This window comes from Amphiura filiformis, chromosome 1 (assembly GCF_039555335.1).
Source record: "Amphiura filiformis chromosome 1, Afil_fr2py, whole genome shotgun sequence".
Classification (NCBI taxonomy): domain Eukaryota; kingdom Metazoa; phylum Echinodermata; class Ophiuroidea; order Amphilepidida; family Amphiuridae; genus Amphiura; species Amphiura filiformis.
The window spans coordinates 75815154-75841025 of record NC_092628.1 but is presented as its reverse complement, the minus strand read 5'-3'; the positions used below and the strand labels follow the sequence as shown (position 1 = coordinate 75841025).

The window sequence follows — 25872 nt, the reverse complement described above, 5'->3', positions numbered from 1 at the left end:
GCTATATGTTGATTGCTACGCAATGTTGATGTGTTGCTCAAACAGCCATCAAAATTGAATATTTGTTTTATTTTATGGTTCAGTATTGCTTGAATAAAAGAAAAAAGAAATGGCATACTTTTTTTAGCCATATCTCAAAATCAATGTATACATCCAACTTTTGGCTTGGTTGCAAAACAGTCAGGTATCACACATTTCTACATATGAGAATGAATATGCATTCAAAAATGACAATAGCATACATCATGCATGAATTCAACAGTAAGGTAAAGAAACCAATGGTTTATTCAGTGTTATCTCTGACACGGTTGCTTAACATGTACCTCTATGGGGCTAGCTGCCCATAACAAATTTTAAAGGCTTTCTTCATGTTTTTGCTATCTTTTGTTTTCCCAGCTTTAAAGGCTTTCTTCTTTTCCAACTTTGCATATGTGACCTGCTGCCACATAAGCATAGAACAAATATTTTTGACATTTGCAATTATGCCACCAAAATTACACTGATAGCATACACAATTTTCAGACATTTGAAAAATAGGCCTAAAATTTCAGGAATTAGCACAATTTGACTGCTAACATGTCTGGCAACTTGTTTCAGTTTGTGGGGCAGGTCACATATGCCTCTAACATTTTCATCTACTTGTTTTAAACTTAAGCTTACAACCTTGTTGATAAACATGGAGTCCTGTTTCTAGTACATATTAAAGCCCCATTCAGTGATCCCAGCGAAGGTATAAACAAAACCAAAATTGTGTGTAAATTGCCTTAAAGTTAAGGATAAGTCATTAACATTGTCATCCTTGATATTTTTGAAATGAAAAATAAATGAGGATAACGACAGTATTGACAAAGTTGAAACCTCATTCAAATATGTAGTTAATTTCTCTACCCCCCCCCCCATGATGCTATGACGCTACGCCACTGCCCTGTAAAATATTTTGTTGTTAATGGCTTTCGAATTAACCACAACAGGCTACGTTAACACATAGATTATATGACACTAACAAAGGTGCTAAAATCTGAATTTTGATGATTTTTATGATCCTCCGCATGAGCAAATCACTGAATAGGCCTGTAAAGATAATGGATACCAGATGCCTAATTTTGCAACATCAAGAAGTATTCAATAGGTGATATGAAATAGTGTAATAATCCTGACACTTGATGATAAAAACCTAAACAATTTCTTTCACAGATATAATGCATCCAGTGTTAAAATAAATCAACATTTCAAGGTCCATTCAAGACCTTGGGTCTGAAAAAGTACAGGCCCTTGATGATTTTGTATTAATACATGTTAACAGTTCAATCGAGTGTATTTGATGGTTATTTATTGGCGGTGTGGAAATACATGTAAGCCAACATTTCCAAGGTCTGAAAATCTGCCGTCCTCATCAATTTTCACTGGGTTTCAGCACGAGGGACCACCTTATGACGAACAAGCACCATATGCACCAAAATACTTTGAAAAGATCTGTATCTGACGTTGAGCAGTATAACATGTGTAAGGACTTAACATGGTTTTGAATACTTCCAAAATATTGCAAGTCTTCTTAAACAAGGCATATAAATAAACAATCCAGGTACACAAACAGGTATTTATCAAGGATTGTTTCAAACAATGTTTTAGATTACAATATGTTTCACTCTTGATACTCATCAACCCACAACAGTGATTTGCTATACCAGCTGGGATGACTTACTTAGTTCTAAAATATTTCTTATCCGCTGGAACTGTAATCCAGGTTTTCCCAAATAGAAAAATGTACAAAATGACACCATAATACTTAGCATTGATCATCTAAACAAGTCTGTTTGTATGGAGCTGTCACAAAACTTGTTTTTATTTACTGATGTTTTCATTTTAACCATAATTACACAAATGACTATGCCAGTGGACAGAATTTGTAAATAGCATTACTCTAAGCCAAAATCTGCTATATTTCACATCCACATAAAACTACAATTTGCAGCGACATACACTGCCGCCGTAACATTCACTTGATCAGTCATGGCTGCCATTGTTGTATCGCAGTTTTGTCATTAGATGGTACACAAGTGCTTCCTTATAAGTAAATTACCCATTACTAAATTTAGGCTGGTCATAACCCTGGCGCAGCAAACTTGCTTGTTTGTGGGTATTTATACCGATTATCTTTGTAAAGCTCAAGCTTGAAGATCACAATTATCGTTCCATTCCAGGCTTTTGACGATAAATGCTGGAGTCCAGCTTTACAAACCAATATGACAGACTTTAACCAAAGCGTTACGTACAGGATAATTCCGAGTCTGGACTCTTTATGTCTATTATCTTTGGTATAAATAGACATGTGCCACTTCTTTTGTGATGCAGCACATCAAAATGTAGACTTTGCAAGTGAAGGTCATTTTGAATTTAGTATTTCTGCTTTGAAAGCATGCTGCAAGCTTTAAAAAAAATGACACCTCATTTGCTGAAACTGACCAAGGCATTCATATTTTATAAGTGGAAAAGCATCCCAATTATTTTCCTTATTTTATTTCTGTCTATTTTAATCTATATCTTATTCTTAAAATGCACTTTGAAGCAAAGTCCCCCCCATTTGACGTGCTGCATCACATATAGATTTTTGGTGATCTTAGTTTTACACAAAACTTTAATACATGAATTATTACTATGATAAAATTCACCTTTTATATACTGTTTATTATCATTAATTAGAAATAACAAGATTGCTTCAGAACAAATTTATTATTCATTAATTCCATTGGCATGACACATCCATGCAAGGTAGTTTAATTACTGTATCATTATTTAGAAGGTATCAACATCAGATTTGAATTTCCATTTGAACAATTTACCCAATGTGTTCTAATTTGACCAATGTATTTCCCAGTGAAGATTGTGATGGAGCTGAAGTGTACTATAATAGTACACACACCTCTCATAGCCAGGTGAGAAAGATATTGAGGGTTCATTGCACATTCCTGATGTAGCTTAACCCTAGTGCTGTGCTGTGAATATGATCCAACATCAGGAAAGCAAAAGAGCAAGGTATAGCAACATCCTTACAGTTTCTGAGCAAAATACAATTGGTTTTTTATTAAACAAGTTTTCATTAAGCCTATACCAAGCCCTACTACAGATGCTGTATTGGTGTACCAGATGCCTTCAAAATATATTGAACTTTTTCCCTTGTTTTTTTTTTAAAGTAAAAGATATTAAACATCCTGTAACAAAAAAATAAAAGAACCAAAAATGTAATTTCCAAATAACAAGTGTTGTTATATCAGCTTTGTATATTCAATAGGCATTTGAAATATTGAAAATATTCCATGATTCAAGATTTGAATTGTAGGTATCTTTGTACTAATTATCTGTATCACCATTTAAGCTGTTTAAACTTATTCAAAAACTATCTAACAATCAAACCTGTTTTTATTTGCACCAATATGTTTTTGATGCATAATTATCTTAGAAACAAAGATATTTCCTTCCAAGTTAATACACAATTGTTTTGTGCCCGTGTAACACAATATAAAACAAAAATAAAGATTTAGCAGTATCTCTTCCCCCCTCTCTCTCTCCTCCGGTATCACAAGATGAACATTTGAACATATCCTTGTATTATTATTATTTGAGCATAATTTGATTTGAGCTATCCCCAACATTTGATTCCCCGCAGTGGTTGAGGCTAAAATCTACATCCAGAGAAGATATCTTACCCTTCCCAGAATCCTTTGCAACATTACGGCAAATGACACCTCTATTACTCTGTACAGGTTTCCTTTGTTTTCATGTTGAGAATAGATGGACTAAATATGGATTGATAGTCAGCAATTAAACAAATTTTGCAAGATCTGGATGAGCTCTGTTCATTGAGGTACTTTTTGGCACTATCAACTCATGTTGCACTGGATAGTAAATCAGTACAGAAAATTGAAATAGAAGCAGTGCATTGTGGGAAGTGTACGAAATCTTCTTTGAGGTACATCATCTTCTGCAAAATACAAAAAATAACCCTCATTTCCCATTCACAAAACCAAGTCCAGTCAAGTTACCATGGCAACAATATTCCCTTAAAAAAATCTACAATGCCCTGATTTGTAAAACTTAACTTATTTTTCTTTTCATTTTATTAAGATACATTTAGTACAAAATTTGGTTTAGACTGTGTCCAGCAAGTCACAAGTTATAAAGCACAAAACACTGGACAGACATCTCTCATAAATACATCTTGATGTAAATATTGTTTTCCTTTAGATATTTTGAATTCAAGAAAATCACTTTTTTGTGATGAGTAACATTTAAAGTACATTTGTGATGTGATCAAGTATGATTTCGTCTGCTGAGAGTTAACGAGTCTCATGCATACATATACATAATATGCATGATTTCATACATGTGCATAATATTCATAGTTTGTTTGAAGTTTTTAAGTATGCTCTAAAGAACAAGTTTGAACATTTTGAATGCCCTCAAATATCCAAGTTCATGATTTTACTTTGTGTGTACTAACCAAAGATATTAGACTCAAACAGAATAGACTGCCATATTTGTGTGTCGCTAATGGAGGGCAAAATAGTGCAGCAATTTGACGAACACATGGTAATCTCAAAATGATGTTCTACCCGCAAAGTGCGTTTTGTGTGTGCATACACCTGGCAAACGCATGTTTAACGGCAGCGTACGCTTTGCAAAAGCCTTCTGGTGCATTGCTAGAAAAGCGCAAGAAACAAAAATGCACATTTTGCGCATGCATTTGCAGGGAGAACCTCGTTTTGATAGCAAGATGGCAGATCAGTGCAAAGAGCGAATACTGTTGCTATGCACTGGCAAACTTCAAATTTAAAACACTTGCTTGTTTGTGTTCTGCGTATCGCCAATAAAATATGCGCTGAGCGCTACATGAGCAAACATGTGTAACGTCAAGCTCAAAGATGCAAATTAGCGTTTGATTTTGGTGTTTGGTCGATAAATTCCGGTAAATATTTTGGTCTTCATGTTTGACAAACCAAGACAGCAGATTTACTATAGTGTTATAGACAGTGCAATTCTGAGTTGGTCTACTCTCTTTGGTAGTAACAGAATACCAATGTCATTAACTATTTAATAGCTTAGAAGGACAATACAGTGCTACAAAATTACCAACTTCCAACTTGTAAGTTAATCATGATCAACAAAGGGCGATGGACTTATTTCTACATGCAACATACACAATGCTCAGCATCTCTTTCTCTTTTGCTTCAATAGTAATTATTGAAATTTGTTATAAAAAAAAATAACAAAAACAAAAAATGTAAAAGGAATGAAAATCAAGAAAGAAAACAAAATTTCCTGTTTACTTTCAGCTGCCGGTAACTTGGCTGTACTTTTCTAACAGTGTCCAACTCAGATACTATCACAAGTTAACATTATTAATACATTGGGCTAAGTTCATCATTGGTTTTATTTAACTACACTGAACTGCTTAACCTTATCATGGTTAAAATTCAAGATTCCAAATGTCAATGCAGGATTTTTTTACTATTAAAATTTTTCGTCAACTCCATATGCATGTTCAGCATATTCCAAATTCCAATTGAACAATTAAACTATTTGGAAGTTGACAACTGCCTGATATGGAACATATTTGGCAGGTGCCACTGACATGCAGTGTTATTACTTATTATCATGCACACCTTAGATAGTAATGCACTTGATTTAATTTGGTTTAACTTCATACCAGAGTCCTGAATTTTGTATTGAACTAATAAAGTAAACCATGCAACTGGGAATGTCATTCAAACTGTGTGACACTTAATACGTTAAGATAAAGCAGTTCAGTTAATAACCAGTGAACTAATAACCCCCAGTTAGTGATGAGAATGTTAGAATGTGATATAGAATGCTAAGAACTACCGATAGCAAAGGAACGTAAGAAGCTGCTTCATATGAGCTGATGAGACATGAGGAAGGCACACCTGGGCACTGACAATTAACCATTTAATTGAAATTCACTCACACATTGTTTCATTGATTTAAGGAAGCAAGCATATAATATGATATTCTTGCTATACACTGCCATGCTAACAATTGTGTCATTATTTTTCAAATAAACGGTTAAGTTTATCAACTACCCATGCAAACCCACCACATATCCAGTAATATGCCTTTAATGGGCAAATTCATCCAAAGCAGTTTGTCTTTAACTCCAAAAACTCATATGTACCTCTTGCAGTACCAAAAGCTCCACTATATGGCACTAACAAATCCGAGTTGTCTTTGACACTACCCACCCACATCCCACCCAACCCAACCCAACCCATCCATCATCATATATATATAGATATTTATACTTTACAAGTTGCATACAAAGTGTCAACTACAACAAGCTGTGTTAGCTCATCATATCAGTGCTACTGATTGTCACACCTAAGCTGCTGGTCGTTTTTAGGGAGTCGTTCACATCCCGACGGAACACAGAAAGGTTTTGGGTGAATCTGAAAGTATAATAAAAGTCACATGCAACATTTAGATAGCGAAAGATGAAACAAGAATTCTGCACCTTCAAATTCACTACATGAGTAATTAATTATGTATGTTTCTTAGTCATTTCTACCAGAAACCACAGGCATCCATTCAGGTTTCAAGAACTAACTCATATATTTTCCTAGAACCATCTGTCCGATAGCTTCACTTTTCACTGTCCTAACACCAAATGTACTTGATACACATTGCAAGTTTTTTTGCGGAAAATTTGCATCAACAAGTTTTTCACATTTGCCATAAAACAATATTATCTGGGTCTGGGTGACTAAATCCTACAATGTGGTAAATTAACTCTCAGCATTAAATATTTTATCAATCTTTACTGTCATTGTTAATATTATATAAAGCATAATTCTTTAAACAAGTTAAAGCTCGCCATCAACATTGACCACCTGGCTGAGGCTCAATACTGTTGGGGTTGCCAACTTTTAACAGATCTTGTATGCAGCCAATTAGCAGCACTGAGTAACTACTCATCGTGTAAAAAAAATGTGTTTTTTACTTAACAGGTAAATTGAATTTCTCACCTATCTCTATTTTTGGTTCTCAGATTGCGTTCTATACCCTCCATCAGATTCTTGAAGCAGTTGTGCATGTCTTCTTGTTTTTCAGATGATTGTGCGCTGATAATGCTTTGTCGAAGCTCAGCAAAGTACTGAAAACAAAACAAAATTTCATTTTAACACATTATGATGATGACACAGCTGTTTGTATACCAAACAGTGTTAAAGTTAAAAGTAGGAAACTACCGTGAAGTATATAAATTCCTTGTGTATGTTTTGTTTTCACAAGTATTATATCATGGCTATGAAAAAGGCCTATGGCCGAAAGCTCGCCCAATTTTATATACTTCACGGTAGTTTCCTACTTTTAACTTTTGTATTCATCATCACACTGCCGACGCAGCTTTTTACTGTACCAAACAGTGTTGTTAATTAACACACAAAATGGTTTCAGACATGTTAGCAGATACATATTTCAATTGGATAACTGTAATGAAGGTCCAAAAAGGCCTAATGTAATGCAATTATAACCAAATCAACTGAACAATCAGGAGTTGTCACCTTACATCCTAAAAGTGACTGTGATATAGATATGCATGTACAGGTGCAACCCCGGGTGCAACCCTGTGTACATGGGTCTGATGATCGTTTCCACCAAAGAACAGAATATTCTCATTTACCTAAATGGGGAAAGTAGAAGTCTGAACCTACAGTTAAATTAATTAATTGAATTAGTTAAATAAATTAAATTCAGGCATTGCCAACAATGTATATGAGTAGTGGTATGCAAAACTAATACTTACATCTTCACTGAGTAGAATTAACCCTAGTAACGGCCTTGACATGGACCACTGGTTACGACAGTCCTCAAACATGATGATATTTAACACCGTTGACAACATCTGCAATGAAACAAAAACAAGTGACATGGCATTCTATTTTCATTTGAGTAATGGCCTACCTGCCTCACAGCTTCAGTAAACACAAAACAAGTGGTGGACATTGTGTTTGAAATACATAACACCATACTCAACCATAGTGCTGTCCCTCTTATGTACTGGTGCAAATATGTACAAGTAGACCGCCTAACATGTCTTACGCGGTTTGTATTGCAAGGAGATCACTGGATTGTGTTACGCTATTTTGCTCGGTTTGCATTGCAAGGAGATCACTGGCTTGCGCGACACTTTGTTGCAGTTTTTATTGCAAGGAGATAGTGGCTTGGGCAGGGTGGGTGTAGAAAATTCTTCAATCCTTTTTCTTACCTGTTGAAGTATCTCTGGTGGTACCTCCAAGATACGAGGAAAACTCTCGTTTTCTTGCGAAGAATTTGCATGTTTCTTGTTTGTTTTTGATAGCCTCTTGTGTAAGAAGGTGGTGATATGATCTAACGTTGCACAACAACCTGTGCACACCATTGTATCTGGAAAGAAATAGTTTATATCATAAAGTTAGTATCTGGTAAGCAAAATTTTAAACAATGGTAAGATAAATATTACTTAACTTTGATTTTGGAATTAAACACACTAAAATGATCAACAATTATCAATCTGGTGAAACTATACAAAGAATCGCCATCCACTTGTTAGCATCTATGTCACAACAAAATGAGCCCAATATTACAAGAATGCAGATAACATAATGACCTAATATTGTGCAAATCTGCAGCTCACTTACTCAGCAAAGAGCCTTAATGGCAGAAAATGCAAAGCAAAATGGTTGTATGATAAAGCAGCTTTGCTCTTATTGAAATAAAAGCAGTGTCTTTATTGTGATTAACCTTAGAATAAAATTGCTAAATGTGCTACCTAAAACAAGTGCATAACTTACCTAGAGCTGTGAGCCCTTCTGATATTGATGACAAGATATGCAAGAAAACACTGGGTTCAAGCCCACTGATGAAGCCCATGTGATCCTGTGCAAGGCACTCTAATAAGGCATAGTATGACTGACTTAAATAACTTACCTAGGGCTGTGAGCCCTTCTGATATTGATGACAAGATATGCAAGAAAACACTGGGTTCAAGCCCACTGATGAAGCCCATGTGATCCTGTGCAAGGCACTCTAATAAGGCATAGTATGACTGACTTAAATAACTTACCTAGAGCTGTGAGCCCTTCTGATATTGATGACAAGATATGCAAGAAAACACTGGGTTCAAGCCCACTGATGAAGCCCATGTGATCCTGTGCAAGGCACTCTAATAAGGCATAGTATGACTGACTTAAATAACTTACCTAGAGCTGTGAGCCCTTCTGATATTGATGACAAGATATGCAAGAAAACACTGGGTTCAAGCCAGGGGTAGCACTAGGTTTTAAATCCAGTCAGAACCCCTGAACCCCCTGAAAGTGTTAAAAATATGCGCTCAAATCCTAAAATGAGGGGTTCTCTAGTCAAGTATTGAATGCCCGTTTCAATATATCAGTATCAGATTTTGTGATTTTGGTTATGTGTAAATAGTTTATGGCCTGGCAAAAACGCGATCTCCCTTTCACGCCGCGATTCTCGCTATTAAGGCAATGTCATGTAAGGGACCGATCGTTATTTCTGACGGCAGGGGTAATGGGCGCTTTGGAAAAATATCGACAAAAATTTCGTTCCCCCTCCTGGTTCAACGAAAAATTTTGTGTGCCCCCCTCAGGAAAAAGAACAAAAAAAAATTCGGATTCCCCCCCTCAAAACGCCCATTACCCCCCTGTCGTAAATAACGATCACTCCCTAACCAACTATCTGGCTTTTAAAGAAAGTTCCCACGCAGTGTACTTGCTATAAAAGTGTTGCTTTATGCCATAAAAGTTCGCCAAATTCCATAAAATGCAGTTCAACTTTGGCAAAGTGCAGAATTCAACAGCATTGCAAGTCACATGTGACGAGTGAAAAAGCCATGATTTACTCAATAAAAAATGACATTTCATTGCTAATGAGTTCAAGTTTAGGCCAAATATCATGATATTTATTGAATTACTGGAGTATTTTGACTATAAAACATAATTCAAGGGCAAATTTTTGTCACCTTTTCCTTCTACGGCCCCGGGCTACGGCCTCGTATTTCACCGCTGGCATATCTCTACACACCACCCTTGAAGCATTCCTTACCGATCCCTAGAATTAGAAATTACCAACTCACGTACGTGTCGTCATTCAGTACTGCAATAAAACTCATCAGTGATTCTATACAATATCACAATCTGTGTTAAATTACGCTGGAGGTGTGTATTTTATTTTTATTTTTAAATTATGTTACAATGCTACGGCGACTTCACTTCAACATTTATGTTATTGCATTTTATGTTACATAATTTCTGGACAGGTCGTAAATATTGGAGATCGAAGCTTTTATTTTTCTTTCACATGTTTTCATTTTTCTGCCGCATGAAAACCCCGAACTGGTATGCAAAATGAATAGATGCGCTCAAACTTAAAAAAATGCGCGTGGCGCGCAAGAACGCAACTTAGCGCGACCCCTGGTTCAAGCCCACTGATGAAGCCCATGTGATCCTGTGCAAGGCACTCTAATAAGGCATAGTATGACTGACTTAAATAACTTACCTAGGGCTGTGAGCCCTTCTGATATTGATGACAAGATATGCAAGAAAACACTGGGTTCAAGCCCACTGATGAAGCCCATGTGATCCTGTGCAAGGCACTCTAATAAGGCATAGTAGGACTGACTTAAATAACTTACCTAGAGCTGTGAGCCCTTCTGATATTGATGACAAGATATGCAAGAAGACACTGGGTTCAAGCCCACTGATGAAGCCCATGTGATCCTGTGCAAGGCACTCTAATAAGGCATAGTATGACTGACTTAAATAACTTACCTAGAGCTGTGAGCCCTTCTGATATTGATGACAAGATATGCAAGAAAACACTGGGTTCAAGCCCACTGATGAAGCCCATGTGATCCTGTGCAAGGCACTCTAATAAGGCATAGTATGACTGACTTAAATAACTTACCTAGAGCTGTGAGCCCTTCTGATATTGATGACAAGATATGCAAGAAAACACTGGGTTCAAGCCCACTGATGAAGCCCATGTGATCCTGTGCAAGGCACTCTAATAAGGCATAGTATGACTGACTTAAATAACTTACCTAGAGCTGTGAGCCCTTCTGATATTGATGACAAGATATGCAAGAAAACACTGGGTTCAAGCCCACTGATGAAGCCCATGTGATCCTGTGCAAGGCACTCTAATAAGGCATAGTATGACTGACTTAAATAACTTACCTAGAGCTGTGAGCCCTTCTGATATTGATGACAAGATATGCAAGAAAACACTGGGTTCAAGCCCACTGATGAAGCCCATGTGATCCTGTGCAAGGCACTCTAATAAGGCATAGTATGACTGACTTAAATAACTTACCTAGAGCTGTGAGCCCTTCTGATATTGATGACAAGATATGCAAGAAAACACTGGGTTCAAGCCCACTGATGAAGCCCATGTGATCCTGTGCAAGGCACTCTAATAAGGCATAGTATGACTGACTTAAATAACTTACCTAGAGCTGTGAGCCCTTCTGATATTGATGACAAGATATGCAAGAAAACACTGGGTTCAAGCCCACTGATGAAGCCCATGTGATCCTGTGCAAGGCACTCTAATAAGGCATAGTATGACTGACTTAAATAACTTACCTAGGGCTGTGAGCCCTTCTGATATTGATGACAAGATATGCAAGAAAACACTGGGTTCAAGCCCACTGATGAAGCCCATGTGATCCTGTGCAAGGCACTCTAATAAGGCATAGTATGACTGACTTAACTTGGGATAATCCTAAAATCAAAACGAATATTGATCAAAAGCAGCAAAGTTAATATCCTATGATTATCTTGTACTAAACTTAAAAACATGGTATAATTTGCTTATTGCAATCCTGAAATAAAGGGTTAACAATATCTTTTAAAATATATTGAAGTGTTTTACAAAATAAAACAAATTATTAAAGTTATTGTTACCCTTGTTTTACCCACTGGGTCCAATTGCAATATCACACATTACGATGTGAAATATAACACATATTGTTGCATTCAGTCCCAAAGATTCATTGTGTAAGAAAAGATGCAGTTTTGACATAATATTATGCAGTTTAAAACGAGAGCGTATTTTAAGCGTGCATCGCATATGTACTACATTGAAACGCACTTGTTTCTGATTGGCTGCTGAAGCGATCTGCTGTTGCCAAATGGAAATTTATCAATGAAATTTGCGCTGTACGCGTTGTTAGCACCGACTTTGCAACATCACGGTAGTACGCACTCGTCAAAGGTTTAGTGCAAAATATTGTAGTTGCACTTTGGCCCATTCAATTCTCACAAAGCGTGTAGAATTTAGATTACATTTTGTTTCAGAGAAGAGAAGTCTTGATTGGATTAAGAAATCACACAACTTAGAAGATCCAATCAAAAGAGTTGACTGACTTACCACCAGCAAATCTGTGAGGGGAATGGATAGAAGCAATTTGATGAACATCTGCAGGGCCTGGTCCAGGGCACTGTCACCATACAGGCGGAACACACCAAAGTTGACATAGCTACCTGACAGGGCAGCCTTCAGCATGGAGAAACACACTGACACACCTTTTAATGTGCACTGAAGTTAAGGATAGCATAACTTACATAGTTTTCAATGTTTGTGAAAATACACAAAATTCTGCTTTTTAATATTCCAATTAATTTTTGCATCTTCTACTAAACATAATTGAAACTTATAATTGGAACTTGCTATTATTATAGTACTCAAGGTTAATGGAATGAATGCAGTTGACTTTTTCCTTTGTGTCTACCAAGATTGGGTTGCATCCTTGACCATGATTTGAGCCTGGGACACACATGTATCTATCACTCACTTTTCACCAACTGAGCCATCAAGGCAGCTAGTGGCATTGAAGTTTTCATGACATGCATCAAGAACAAATACCTCTGCCACCATAAATCTAATCATGCATCACTGTCAACATCTAATCAATTCATTCCAATCATACCTTTTACTTTGCTACCTGTAAAGTGTGCCGAGGCTTGTGGATCAACGTCTCTAGGCGTTGTGCTTGTGCGTAGCGCACTATAAATCACTGCGCTTTTTTTACTTTACTTTGCTACTTTTACACTAAATGTTTTCTTATTTAACCAAAATAGAACTGAAAGGATATTTCATAGGGTAGATTCTGTCTTTGGGGATGTCCCCTAATGTCAAGATCCTTGAACCTGCAAATGAAAAGAGAAAAAAGTGTTAAAATAGAAAGAATTAAAATTTCTCCATGAATTGTAATTGAAAAGTCCTTGAACCCATGATAAGTCCAAACTCTTCCATATAATTTATGTGTTAGTGTTACTGTGGATTTGACCTAGGGTTGAAAGACTTGTGATGCATAATAAACGTTAATGAATACCCCAGATATGATTACTTTGAGCTATCCTTGATTGATGGGCGCATGCTTCATCATAAGTGAAGTTTTGATTCAGGTAAACAACAAGCCAAATTCTTTTTGCTTACTGATAATATCTGCGACTGAATTAACAAATAATCAAACTCCACATGACTCTTGATTGGTTAGTAGGACTTCAAAGGGAAGGATGATTCATCTGGTACCTTCATTAGAGAAAAGGAATCTCACAGTACTTTGATAAGGCAAAAAGCAACTTTTCTAGTCACTGTTGACATGGTGCCTCAGGAAAGAAAGTTTCCTATTACTAAGAGTAAGACCTAAGTTTTGAGACGGTTTGAATGTTTGAAGGAGCAAAATTAACAATCAATCACATTGTTTTACCGTCTCGTGTTCAGAAACTCAATCATCCTGACAACTTGTAAACAAATCGTTTCTGAGTTTAACAAATGACATATTTTAAACTCTGGCTTGATGGAGACTACCAAACTTACAAACCATACTAACTTACCATAACCAACCAGCATCTTGCTAGCTTCTCTAAACAACAGAATACCATTAGGTGAAGACACATCAAACTGTAGTCTCTGTGATCTGTTTTGGACTAACTCTGCCATTAGTTTCAAGATTGGTGTTGTGACTGCAGGCTCATGATACCATAACTCTACAGCTCGTAGTAAGATAGGGGTATATGCTGGATAACTGTGTAATGTCTTGTTAAGGTGAAATACAAGATGCATGTATGATTCACACAAAAAAAATACTCGCATCACTCGAAGCTAGTTTTCATTTGGTTGTTTGCTTCAAAGTTCAATTTATTTTCATTCACAGGGGTTAGGTTTACATGCTTAGAAATGATTTAGATAAATCTTTGACTCCTAGGACCTTTCTGGCTAATAACAGTATCTAAAGATCTGTATTTGTTGGAGATAACAAAAGAGAAAAGAGGGAGAGATGAACAGTGGGAGTGGGGTAAGGGCTTATGACAGAAAGAGATTGAATGACACTTTTTGCACATCCGCCATCGGCGATGTGCATTCTTTTTACCGCGTTCTTCTTCTTTCTTTCTTTCTTTCTTCTTCTTCTGTCAACACTATGCACGATCCGTCATCGTAGCCACATGCTTTCAGCCATGTTGACCATACTTGGTCACTTGAACCATTAGGTGGTGCCACAGATGTCACATGATAAACTTCCGGTCAAAAATCATCCACTTCCGGTCAATGGCCAAAAATATGATTTTCACTAAAATGCTTCTCCTCCTACATATTACATAGCACCGTGACATCACTTGCACACATGCATCACCTATACCCAGTGTCTAAAGGTTATACCACAGAATTGGGATCAAAGGTCATTAAGGGGTCACTTCGGTCAAAAACCAAACATTTTCAAAAATTTTATTAGCCAGAAAAAACATAGCAGAGTAACAGTATGTCCACACATGACTTGTTATTACATAGTAAATATGCAGTATTTTTTCATTTGGGGTCAAAGGTCATTAAGGGGTTACTTCGGTATAAAACGAAATACCTTCAAAAATTTTTATCAGCCAATAAAAACATAGGAGATTGATGGTGTGTTCACACATGAATTGTGTTTATCTAGTGTATACGTGGTATTTTTTTATTTGGGGTCCAAGGTCATTAAGGGGTCACTTCGGTATAACACGAAATACCTTCAAAGATTTTTATCAGCCAAGAAAAACAAAGGAGAGTGATGTTGTGTTCACACATGAATTGTGTTCATCTATTGTATATGTGGTATTTTTTTTATTTGGGGTCAAAGGTCATTAAGGGGTCACTTCCGGTATAACACGAAATACCTTATAAAATTTTTATCAGCCAAGAAAAACATAGGAGAGTGATGGTATATGTTCACACATGAATTGGGTTTACGTAATGTATATGTGGTATTTTTTTATTTTGGTTAAAGGTCGTTAAGGGGTTACTTCTGGTATAAAACGAAATACCTTCAAAAATTTTATTGGCTAAGGAAAACACAGGTACGCAAATTTCAGCTTCAAGGTGTAGAAGGGAGCACTATTGTCATAAATAACACTTAATTAGAAATATGATTGGTTTTGTTTGGAGGCAGTGGTTTAAAAACTCTGAAAAGTGCCAGTGCTCAAAGTTACCACATTTTACGGTAGGCCTACTGGGCAATTACCCAATGACCCCACTTTTTCAGTTTTCATACCCGATGATGACTAACCCTTTTTGCTGTTTTCTGCTACTTGACCATTCAAATTTTCCAACATCCAGAACCACCTATGATACTACTGGAACATACCCGTCAGTTCAGATAGGGAGCCCCCCGGTTTCAATCCTGCACCTTAAGGTGGTCAAAAAAAAACTCCAGAGTTGACAAAGTATAGCATTGCGGGTCCTGGGTACTGAGGACTAACCCGCATATTTTACATTATTGATTTTTATTTAGGGTCAAAGGTTATGAGGGGTCACTTCCGGTGTTAAACAAAATACCTTCTAAAATACCTGGCGGTTGTGCATGCTCGCGGTCGCAGCCGACCGCAGTTATATTTAGTCATTATTCATTATAAAATTTATGTTTTCATGATCACATATGTATAGTAATAATAAAGGATACATCCATTCAAAGAGCATCATGTAGCTGACTTTGGTATTGAAAGCAAATGCTATTCCCCGCAGGTCTCTGGCTAAGCCTATTAACGTCCTCTGCAAAAGAAGAGAAGAAACACATCTACTTAATTTGGTGCTTCATTTTGAATTAAAAAGAAAGTCTGACTTCAAGATCTGGTCCATGGGGGACAAAGGAGGCATTTTTGAAAATTGAGTTACTATAATTATTACATTATACATACAATATGCTATCATTTACTGAAAACACCAAAGGTCTAGCATAAACCGCCTTTGGCCCCATGGACCAGATCGTGTCACATATGAGCTTTCTTTCATGAAGAAACAATAGCTGATGCTATTATCTCATCAAAAATGATCTTGCAAGCCATGTGTATGATACATAATAACTAAATTTCCTAATGCTTCAGAGTTATGTGCACTGCGTTGAGCATATACAAGTACTACTGCAGAAATGGTAAACAATCACGCCAAAGGGATGGAAATTTCACTTCTTTAATGCACTCAATAATCACCATCACAAATTGGAACATTTTGATAGTTAGGTTTCAACAAATATAAACCAAACCAAAATTGATCATTGTGACCAAGTTTTCTGACATTATTATTTATCAAAACCCCAGCCTACCTTTGTTTCTGCCTCATTCCAGACTGCCCCTTTATCCCCATTAGCCAACTGGGCTCCTACATACTCAAATGCTGTTGTGAGTGGCATCATAAATGTATCAAATCTATCCTCGTCTTCTCCCAAGTCTACCATCAATAGTCTCCCTAATGCTGTGTAGAATGTGGTTCTGCATCTCATGTCATTTATTGATAATGTGCCGTTGACTCCCAGAAAAGGAAAGTGAGCACTCTGCAATCAAATTTAAAAACAAAATGAAGAAATATCTTTGTATGAAAGTATGATTTGGAACTTCCTTTTTGCAATTTTTGGTGTAAATGAAATACTTCATACTTCTATATTTGTAGATTCAATATACTGGATAGCATCTAGAATTTAAACATGCTACAAATCCCACACTAGCCGGTAAGTTTGTATCTTATCATGTAAGCTTCCCCACTATTTACAAGAATTCAATATTTTATTTAAACTTTTCAGAAGAAAAAAAGATTTTCCAAAATTTTAAGATACACAGTTTTGCACTGTAGTATGTGGTTATTTTACTCATCATCCACTGCAACATACTGAGACAAATACCTGTACTGAGTGATACACTTTGTTGTAGTCATATGGCCATGACACTCGTTTAGTCACTAAATTTAAGACAATATTCAAAGCTTACCGTATGATTGCTAAGCATAAATTGCACTGCCTCTAGTTTGACTAGTTTGCGTACACTGCTGTAACCTACAGACAAGTCGCTGAGTAGTTGTAAGGTTTTTGAGATGATGGGTTCACTTCTACCCCAATATTTGAGATTTGTTATACTGTGGGAACAATGCAGAAACCGCATGTCAAGTTACAAAATACTTTCTATAAATTATATAAGCAAATTGTTGCTGATGGCAACACCTGATCAGTTCCATTAATTATTTGAATTCACTTACTCAAGAGGGATTTTTTCGATACTCCACTCATTTTCTAAATTTAAACATTATCTCTAGCATGCACACAAGCTCAGATACCTCCCACACATGTCAGCATTTTGTTAACCAGTTACTGATAAAAATTGTAATCCACTTACATTTTACCAATAAAGACACTCAGTACCATCGACTCATCTTGAAGTCCCAATACTTGAGAAAGTGTACGGTATAACTACGAAGAAACATTGGAAATAAAGGAAAAGCACAATGAACTATTATAGGAACAGTAAAAGTAAGTGTTGAGTTCACTGTTTTGCATACACTAGTACTAGCTATGTTTTTTCTATAGCAGGTATTCACATACTAGTTATATATTAAACAGTCAAAACCGCGCTAAACCCTGGGATAGTCAGACATGGCCTAAGATTTGTTATCTTTTACTCTGCTGCTTGGCTTTGATTTTTCTTTCCTTTTTATTATATCAAGAATATCTGGGCATTAACAGCTGAAATTGGGGAAATAACTTCATATTAAACTTCAGGCCAGTGACAAACAGGCATTACACTGAACCTACTGTAACAAGGTCTTTTATCATGGGTCATCTACCCTGCCTTTTCCAGACAAGCCACGAGTTTGAACCCGGTACCGCTCACACCAAAGGCAAAGACCCTATCCAGTGTGCCACGCTGCTCCTTTGTAGAAATTCACAGTGGCGCTGCCTTTTGAGAAAAGCATGAGCGATTACTTGGGCTTCAATTTATTCTGTGTGGGCAGGTTACCTCTCCTAGCAATTCATGTGATTTTGTCTCACAATACAACTCTCCCTGAGAGCTATTTCATTCTAAGTAAAGATTCCATCACATCAACTCACCTTGGAAGATTTCTGGACCTGATTCCCTAGGTAGATTTTGGTGAATTGCTCAAAGAAACTAAGAAGTGCTAAATCTAATTTCTCACTGCCAGCTTGTGATAGCTTAGCATCGGTTAAGTTCATCAGCTGGAGTACTCTGGAAAGGTTGGTAAAAAATATAAGAAATGCTTGATGGTAATTTTGGTTGAACCAAGGCGTTTAGTTCATTTAGTTCTCAGTACATGCATATTATTTTAATATTTTGCCAATCTCATTGTGTCACAATGCTCCAGGATCTATTACAAATTGTTCCACCGGGGCATCAAAAACAAACAAAAAACATGTCCACTATTTGAATTTTAATGTTTGTTGCATATTTTGATGTGCACTGCATTTTTTAAAATCTCAGGCAAGCATGAAATTGGCCGAAAATAATGCAAAATACATCACACTTTCGGGTTCAAATTCAAATAGTAGAAATGTTATTTAACTTAAGTAAAATCATATTTTTGCATCAAAATGTACTTACAGATGTAATTTTGTCTGGTATTTCCAAATAAATCACGCGTAAATGACCAGGCGTTTTTCCCCCTATTTAAAAAGCTCATCACATTTATTGCGGCTTTTAGAAGTCATAGGTGTGTTTTTTGCTGTCATAAATCACAACATAAAAGTCCTACCCGTACCTACTACAAGGCTCACACCCACACACATATGCATGCACATGAACGAATGAATAAATGCAGACATTTGGTTCCCTTACCTGCAAACCAATTCTCCATCTAATGCATCATGCTCATCAGCACTTGTAAATGAAACCCTTCCACCGATCACAGCACCAATTATGTACACTAACCATGTCAATCGCCCTTGAAAATGAAAAAAAAAAGAAATACTCATTTACATGAAACATTGCATGCTTCAAATGAGGTACATTAACTATACTAATAGGAAAGCCGAAGACAACAGACAAAAATATGATCTTGAACTGATTTCAATACAATACAATACAATACAAAGAGGATTTGCGCCAGTTCCAAAAGGCTCAGCGCTCTTACAAAATAAAGACCTTAATACTACCACTTAAAACTACATTTGAAGGTGCATCTTAAAATACAAAGTACAATACCAATAAGAACAAGTAAGTTTTGAGAGCTTTTTGAATATATTTGTAGATGAAGATTGTCTAATATTATAGACAGTAGGGCCGGTGTCGGCACCGTTTTTTGATGTCGACATATTTCGTATCTTGACATCGACAGAATGTCGACATACATTTGGGTTCCGAAAAAATACCAGGACTTTTTTTTTTTTCATGAATATTTTAAAAATTTTAACCTAAAAATATCTAGAAACACCGTCGACAATTTCAGCAAATTTCCAAGATGGCCGTCTTTATAGCGAGCATGTAGCGATGAAGTGTACAATTTACACCGAAAAACAAGGCATAATACTGCCAAAAGTATGCCCCCTGAAGGCAAATAACATGAAAAATTGGCGAAAGAGTAGGTAAAAGATAAGATTTGGCATTGCATTTTGTTGAAAATGAGCTTGCCTGACGAAGTTTTACTGGGCCATTGCCTTAGCACTATGTCGCCATGGACGAAGTTCTGTTGATATGTTGACATAATTCACTTTGTCAACAGGATTCCGACAGAGGACCTGTAGACACCGGCCGTAATAGACAGGTAGCTTATTCCACTCTTTTGATGCAAACACTGTGCAAGTTCTATCACCAGCTAAGACTCTAGTCATGGGATATAGTCAAGACGAAGATAATCATTGCAAGATCGGAGTTGTCTCTTTGCAAAAATGTGCAAAAATCCACTATTGGATATGAACCTACTGTAAGTAACTAATGTTTGGCTTGAATACCTTGCATGCAATACATGTAGCAATGTTACTACAGTATTCTTGTGCAAAATGGACACTTGACTTAATCACAGTATCAATGCTCAATTCCCTGCTATTAGCATACCTTCTTGTATCGATAGTTGAATTCCTGTTGTATTTGCTTGTATTGATTTCTGGTATTCTTGTGCGGATTGGTCAAAGAGTTGAATGAGTAATGCACATGTCTTCTCGTATTCACATCGCCCTATTGTAGACAGCTGGAAAACAAGGAAATAAAGCTTAATTTGATAATCTAGAATAAAAGATCTCTGGCTTACTTACCAATTTTAAGAGGTCATCCAATGGGTCATCCATACCATCATCCATCTATATTATTGCTACTGAATCTAGTCTTGAATACAACTCCCATTGTACTAGCTCTTACCTGGTCTAGCTGTTGTTGTACCATCCCTGTGTCATCCAATGGGTCATCCATACCATCATCCATCTGTATTATTGCTACTGAATCTAGTCTTGAATACAACTCCCATTGTACTAGCTCTTACCTGGTCTAGCTGTTGTTGTACCATCCCTGTATCATCCAATGGGGCATCCATACCATCATCCATCTGTATTATTGCTACTGAATCTAGTCTTGAATACAACTCCCATTGTACTATCTCTTACCTGGTCTAGCTGTTGTTGTACCATCCCTGTATCATCCAATGGGTCATCCATACCATCATCCATCTGTATTATTGCTACTGAATCTAGTCTTGAATACAACTCCCATTGTACTAGCTCTTACCTGGTCTAGCTGTTGTTGTACCATCCCTGTATCATCCAATGGGTCATCCATACCATCATCCATCTGTATTATTGCTACTGAATCTAGTCTTGAATACAACTCCCATTGTACTATCTCTTACCTGGTCTAGCTGTTGTTGTACCATCCCTGTATCATCCAATGGGTCATCCATACCATCATCCATCTGTATTATTGCTACTGAATCTAGTCTTGAATACAACTCCCATTGTACTAGCTCTTACCTGGTCTAGCTGTTGTTGTACCATCCCTGTATCATCCAATGGGTCATCCATACCATCATCCATCTGTATTATTGCTACTGAATCTAGTCTTGAATACAACTCCCATTGTACTAGCTCTTACCTGGTCTAGCTGTTGTTGTACCATCCCTGTATCATCCAATGGGTCATCCATACCATCATCCATCTGTATTATTGCTACTGAATCTAGTCTTGAATACAACTCCCATTGTACTAGCTCTTACCTGGTCTAGCTGTTGTTGTACCATCCCTGTATCATCCAATGGATCATCCAAACCATCATCCATCTGTATTATTGCTACTGAATCTAGTCTTGAATACAACTCCCATTGTACTAGCTCTTACCTGGTCTAGCTGTTGTTGTACCATCCCTGTATCATCCAATGGGTCATCCATCTGTATTATTGCTACTGAATCTAGTCTTGAATACAACTCCCATTGTACTATCTCTTACCTGGTCTAGCTGTTGTTGTACCATCCCTGTATCATCCAATGGGTCATCCATACCATCATCCATCTGAATTATTGCTACTGAATCTAGTCTTGAATACAACTCCCATTGTACTATCTCTTACCTGGTCTAGCTGTTGTTGTACCATCCCTGTATCATCCAATGGGTCATCCATACCATCATCCATCTGTATTATTGCTACTGAATCTAGTCTTGAATACAACACCCATTGTACTAGATCTTACCTGGTCTAGCTGTTGTTGTACCATCCCTGTATCATCCAATGGGTCATCCATACCATCATCCATCTGTATTATTGCTACTGAATCTAGTCTTGAATACAACTCCCATTGTACTAGATCTTACCTGGTCTAGCTGTTGTTGTACCATCCCTGTATCATCCAATGGGTCATCCATACCATCATCCATCTGTATTATTGCTACTGAATCTAGTCTTGAATACAACTCCCATTGTACTAGATCTTACCTGGTCTAGCTGTTGTTGTACCATCCCTGTATCATCCAATGGGTCATCCATACCATCATCCATCTATATTATTGCTACTGAATCTAGTCTTGAATACAACACCCATTGTACTAGCTCTTACCTGGTCTAGCTGTTGTTGTACCATCCCTGTATCATCCAATGGGTCATCCATACCATCATCCATCTGTATTATTGCTACTGAATCTAGTCTTGAATACAACTCCCATTGTACTAGATCTTACCTGGTCTAGCTGTTGTTGTACCATCCCTGTATCATCCAATGGGTCATCCATACCATCATCCATCTGTATTATTGCTACTGAATCTAGTCTGGATGTAATATAAGCCTTGGTAATCTCAGGGGTGTATACTTCTAACAAGTGGGGTTCTGTGGCTTTTACATAGGGTACTGAGGCAACCATACGCTGCCATAATGTCAGCAAGTAGTGGATACTATTGGGAGCAAACTGCCAAACCTGTAAGAAAAGATATATACACAAAAGCATTACAGTTTGTTTCTATTTTGGGATCAGTAGGTTTGAGGGTTAGAATCATTACAAGGTAATTCTGTACTCAATAGTAAGTTCCTCCACCTGTATTACCTTTTCTTATCCACGTGTAGAAATGCGCACCAGCACATAAACGAAAGGTAACTAAATTGGCTGAAGTGTGGTACACCCCCTATCCCTCAAGAGTATTACACTGAGGATTCTGAGGAGCCTGATACTTTGAAACAAAAATTAAATGGGCACTCAGGCCTGTGAATATATGCATGCATGTACCATTATCTGTACTGCTACATCAACCCGATTGGTAAATGAAATGCCCAGGTTCAAAAGATATCGTTGTCTATACACAGATCAATCATAGGTAAGAACAGAATAGCATTAAGAATAAATGGAGATGTGGCTTGCGACAAAATGCTTTGTGATGAGCAATCTACATCAGAAGGGATGAGCAGTTAGTTGAGCTCCCAATGTGACAAGTTCAGGGTTGAAAATGGCTCAGCAGCAGTAAATCCCACAGGTGAGCTTTGTTGTAGCTGTGTGCATCAGATGACTGCCTAATAAGGATGTATGTGCAACAGATGAATAAAGAGGAGTGTTGGTACACATCATCATGATTAATGATTGACAGTTTCTTACCTGCAGACTTTGAACTGTGAACTTTGCTATGAGTGAAATCACATCTTGATAATCAGTTACTTTGACTAACTCCCCAAGTTGGTAGTTTGACTTCAGTCTAGCTAACAGTCGACAAAATTCATGGTAATTATTGGGATCAGATAAGCTCTGTGAAGGGAAAAAGCAGACAAAAATAAGGTTTTTCTATCAGTATTTGCCAAACACATTTTCTTGCTGCAAAGAATGCTACCAATTTATGTACTTGATTCAAGTTATTCAATTTCAATACAGAAATTCCAAGCTATAAAATACATGTTTAAATGATCTGCATTCATTAATCATTAAAATAGATTTTGATATCCTTAAATGATAACCAACCATTACAGCTTATAAAACTAAAGTTAATTTCAAAAAGAAAGGTGAACAGTATCCCAACAAGAATTGACCTTGTATGTAGGCAGCAATATACCAAGTATGACAGAATAAATGGTACATGTGCCATTGATTTGAGAGTGCTCTATTTCACTTTGAATATAAAGGGAAGGGTTCAAAAGTGCAAAGTTCCCCCTTAATACTTTTTAGAATAAATTAAACTGTTTTTTATGAAACTAAAAATTACAAAAGTAATTGGTAGTCTATTTTGTTTGACATAATTTGACACAATGTCACATTCGGTCACAATGGCTCTAGTTGCATTTTGGGCCATTCAACTCACAAACAATGCAGTACTTAATTAGGAAATGACCTACTGCAATATATATTCTGCATGCTTTGTGAGATTTGCATGGACCAAAGTGCTACTTTCAAAACTTCATCTTTTCTTACGTAATGAACAATTTAATGCCACTATGTGACATTGTAAATCAGACCAAGTGTGTAAAACAAAATAAGCTACCAATAATTTTTACAATCCTAATTTGGTAAACTCTTCGAGTCTTGAGGGGACTTTATATGAAGAAAACAGTTTTGAGCCAAATTCAGCAGCAGGGTCAGATTTTTTTTAATGAAACAAGACTTCTTCTGAAATATTAATACTTCAGTCTAAGTTTTGGGTGTAAAAATGTAACAACTATATCTTTTTAAGCTAGTTCTGTTGTTTTAAAAATCCGTTGTTTTAAAAATAACTCTGATAGAAGCAATAGCATTAATCATATTATTATTAAGCATATTATTTTTCACATGTCAAAAACAAAATATGTCTCCCTGTAGACTCTCTTTTAAGTTGCCATATACTGAGACCTACCTGTGGGTTTTCCAGGATTCCTCTGACTCCAGTGACTAGATGTGTTAAGAACTTTGCTCTCTCAGGATTGTTGAATAGAGACCTTCTAACAGATGCTATTTGTACTAAACACGATAGCGCCTGAACAAAATCAAAAGTACAAATGATTCAGTATTTTGTGGTAGAAAGAGAATATAGGACAAAAACTTTATTAAACTTTCCCCTTTGAAGGATCATAACACAGTAACTATGAATGTAATTAAGCATCTTGGACCACTCTGTAAGATTAACATACTGCTACTGAAGTTGTGGCAAGTAATATCACATTCGGAAAATCATCTTGTATTATACAATGCTCATTTATAATCTCAAAAATGTTCTGAGTGTATACAACCACATTAATGATATCAAGCTGGATCCAAGAATTCAAGGTTTCATCACTTCAGAGGTTCAGATGATTTGAATTTCTGTAAATGTCAGATAGATGCTTTCAAAATACTATCAGGGGACTTCAGAGATAAGATTTCTTGAAATGCAGTCAAGTGAGAATTATTACTTATGACTGTCTTTAATATGTAGACGGCCATAATAATTTATTGATTGTTTTATAATGGCGCAATCCCCAGTGCAGTGCAATGTGCTAAGAATAGTTTCAACAGAGACATAAATTCATCAAACACACAATAACCAAGACTATTTATAGTGACATACTACTCACCAGAGGTGATAACGAAGGAGGAAGAGCTTTGTACAAGTCAAAAAACAGGTGAATTGTAGAAAAGTCCAAAAATGCTGAAAATAAAATGGGTAGGACAAAATAATTATGAAGCACATTTTCTTCCTTTATTGATAGCATTAATGTTGTAAGGTGATAAATTGCAGATAGTATATATGCAACATAAAGTTGAAACTACTTTGTTAAAACAGTTTTAAAAATTTGATTATATATTCCTTAAAACAAAACAAATTTTGGAAGCTGCATACAGTTTGTCATGACTTCAAATTAATCATGTGAAATTCTAAAGTTAGAAATTAGAATTACAACTCCCAAGTTTTCATTCATAACTAGAATGATGGTTATAACTGCAATATAACTTTCCTTTTCCAAATCTTGCTATTTTACACTGCAAATTATCTGACAGCTTACCTGATCTCCAACCAGTGGGAATCTGTACAGTACAAAGGTCATCTGAGGACTCATCTGTCGATGTACCAATGAAGTCAAAGGTCAAGCAGTTGTGACCTAGTCTCAACAACTGTGTCATAAGTGAATGCTGAGGAAGAAAGAAA

General features: G+C 36.5%; 1 protein-coding gene across 1 annotated transcript in view; it reads right to left on the bottom strand.

The window, feature by feature from the left end:
* Positions 1-254: 254 nt before the first annotated feature.
* LOC140153362 (exportin-7-like) overlaps positions 255-25872 on the bottom strand; it is a 37782-nt gene continuing 12164 nt past the window's right edge. Inside the window, exons 9-29 of the mRNA XM_072176096.1 lie at positions 25730-25856; positions 25301-25374; positions 24604-24723; positions 23382-23528; positions 22479-22712; positions 20376-20508; positions 19161-19266; positions 18419-18554; positions 17706-17779; positions 17304-17448; positions 16646-16873; positions 16007-16095; positions 13911-14101; positions 13166-13220; positions 12445-12604; positions 11638-11793; position 10096; positions 8279-8436; positions 7817-7915; positions 7038-7165; positions 255-6461 (exon numbers count right to left, since the gene is read on the bottom strand). Coding sequence (XP_072032197.1) covers positions 6359-6461; positions 7038-7165; positions 7817-7915; positions 8279-8436; position 10096; positions 11638-11793; positions 12445-12604; positions 13166-13220; positions 13911-14101; positions 16007-16095; positions 16646-16873; positions 17304-17448; positions 17706-17779; positions 18419-18554; positions 19161-19266; positions 20376-20508; positions 22479-22712; positions 23382-23528; positions 24604-24723; positions 25301-25374; positions 25730-25856 — 2664 coding nt within the window. The 3' untranslated portion in view covers positions 255-6358. The remainder of the gene's footprint in view (positions 6462-7037; positions 7166-7816; positions 7916-8278; positions 8437-10095; positions 10097-11637; positions 11794-12444; positions 12605-13165; positions 13221-13910; positions 14102-16006; positions 16096-16645; positions 16874-17303; positions 17449-17705; positions 17780-18418; positions 18555-19160; positions 19267-20375; positions 20509-22478; positions 22713-23381; positions 23529-24603; positions 24724-25300; positions 25375-25729; positions 25857-25872) is intronic.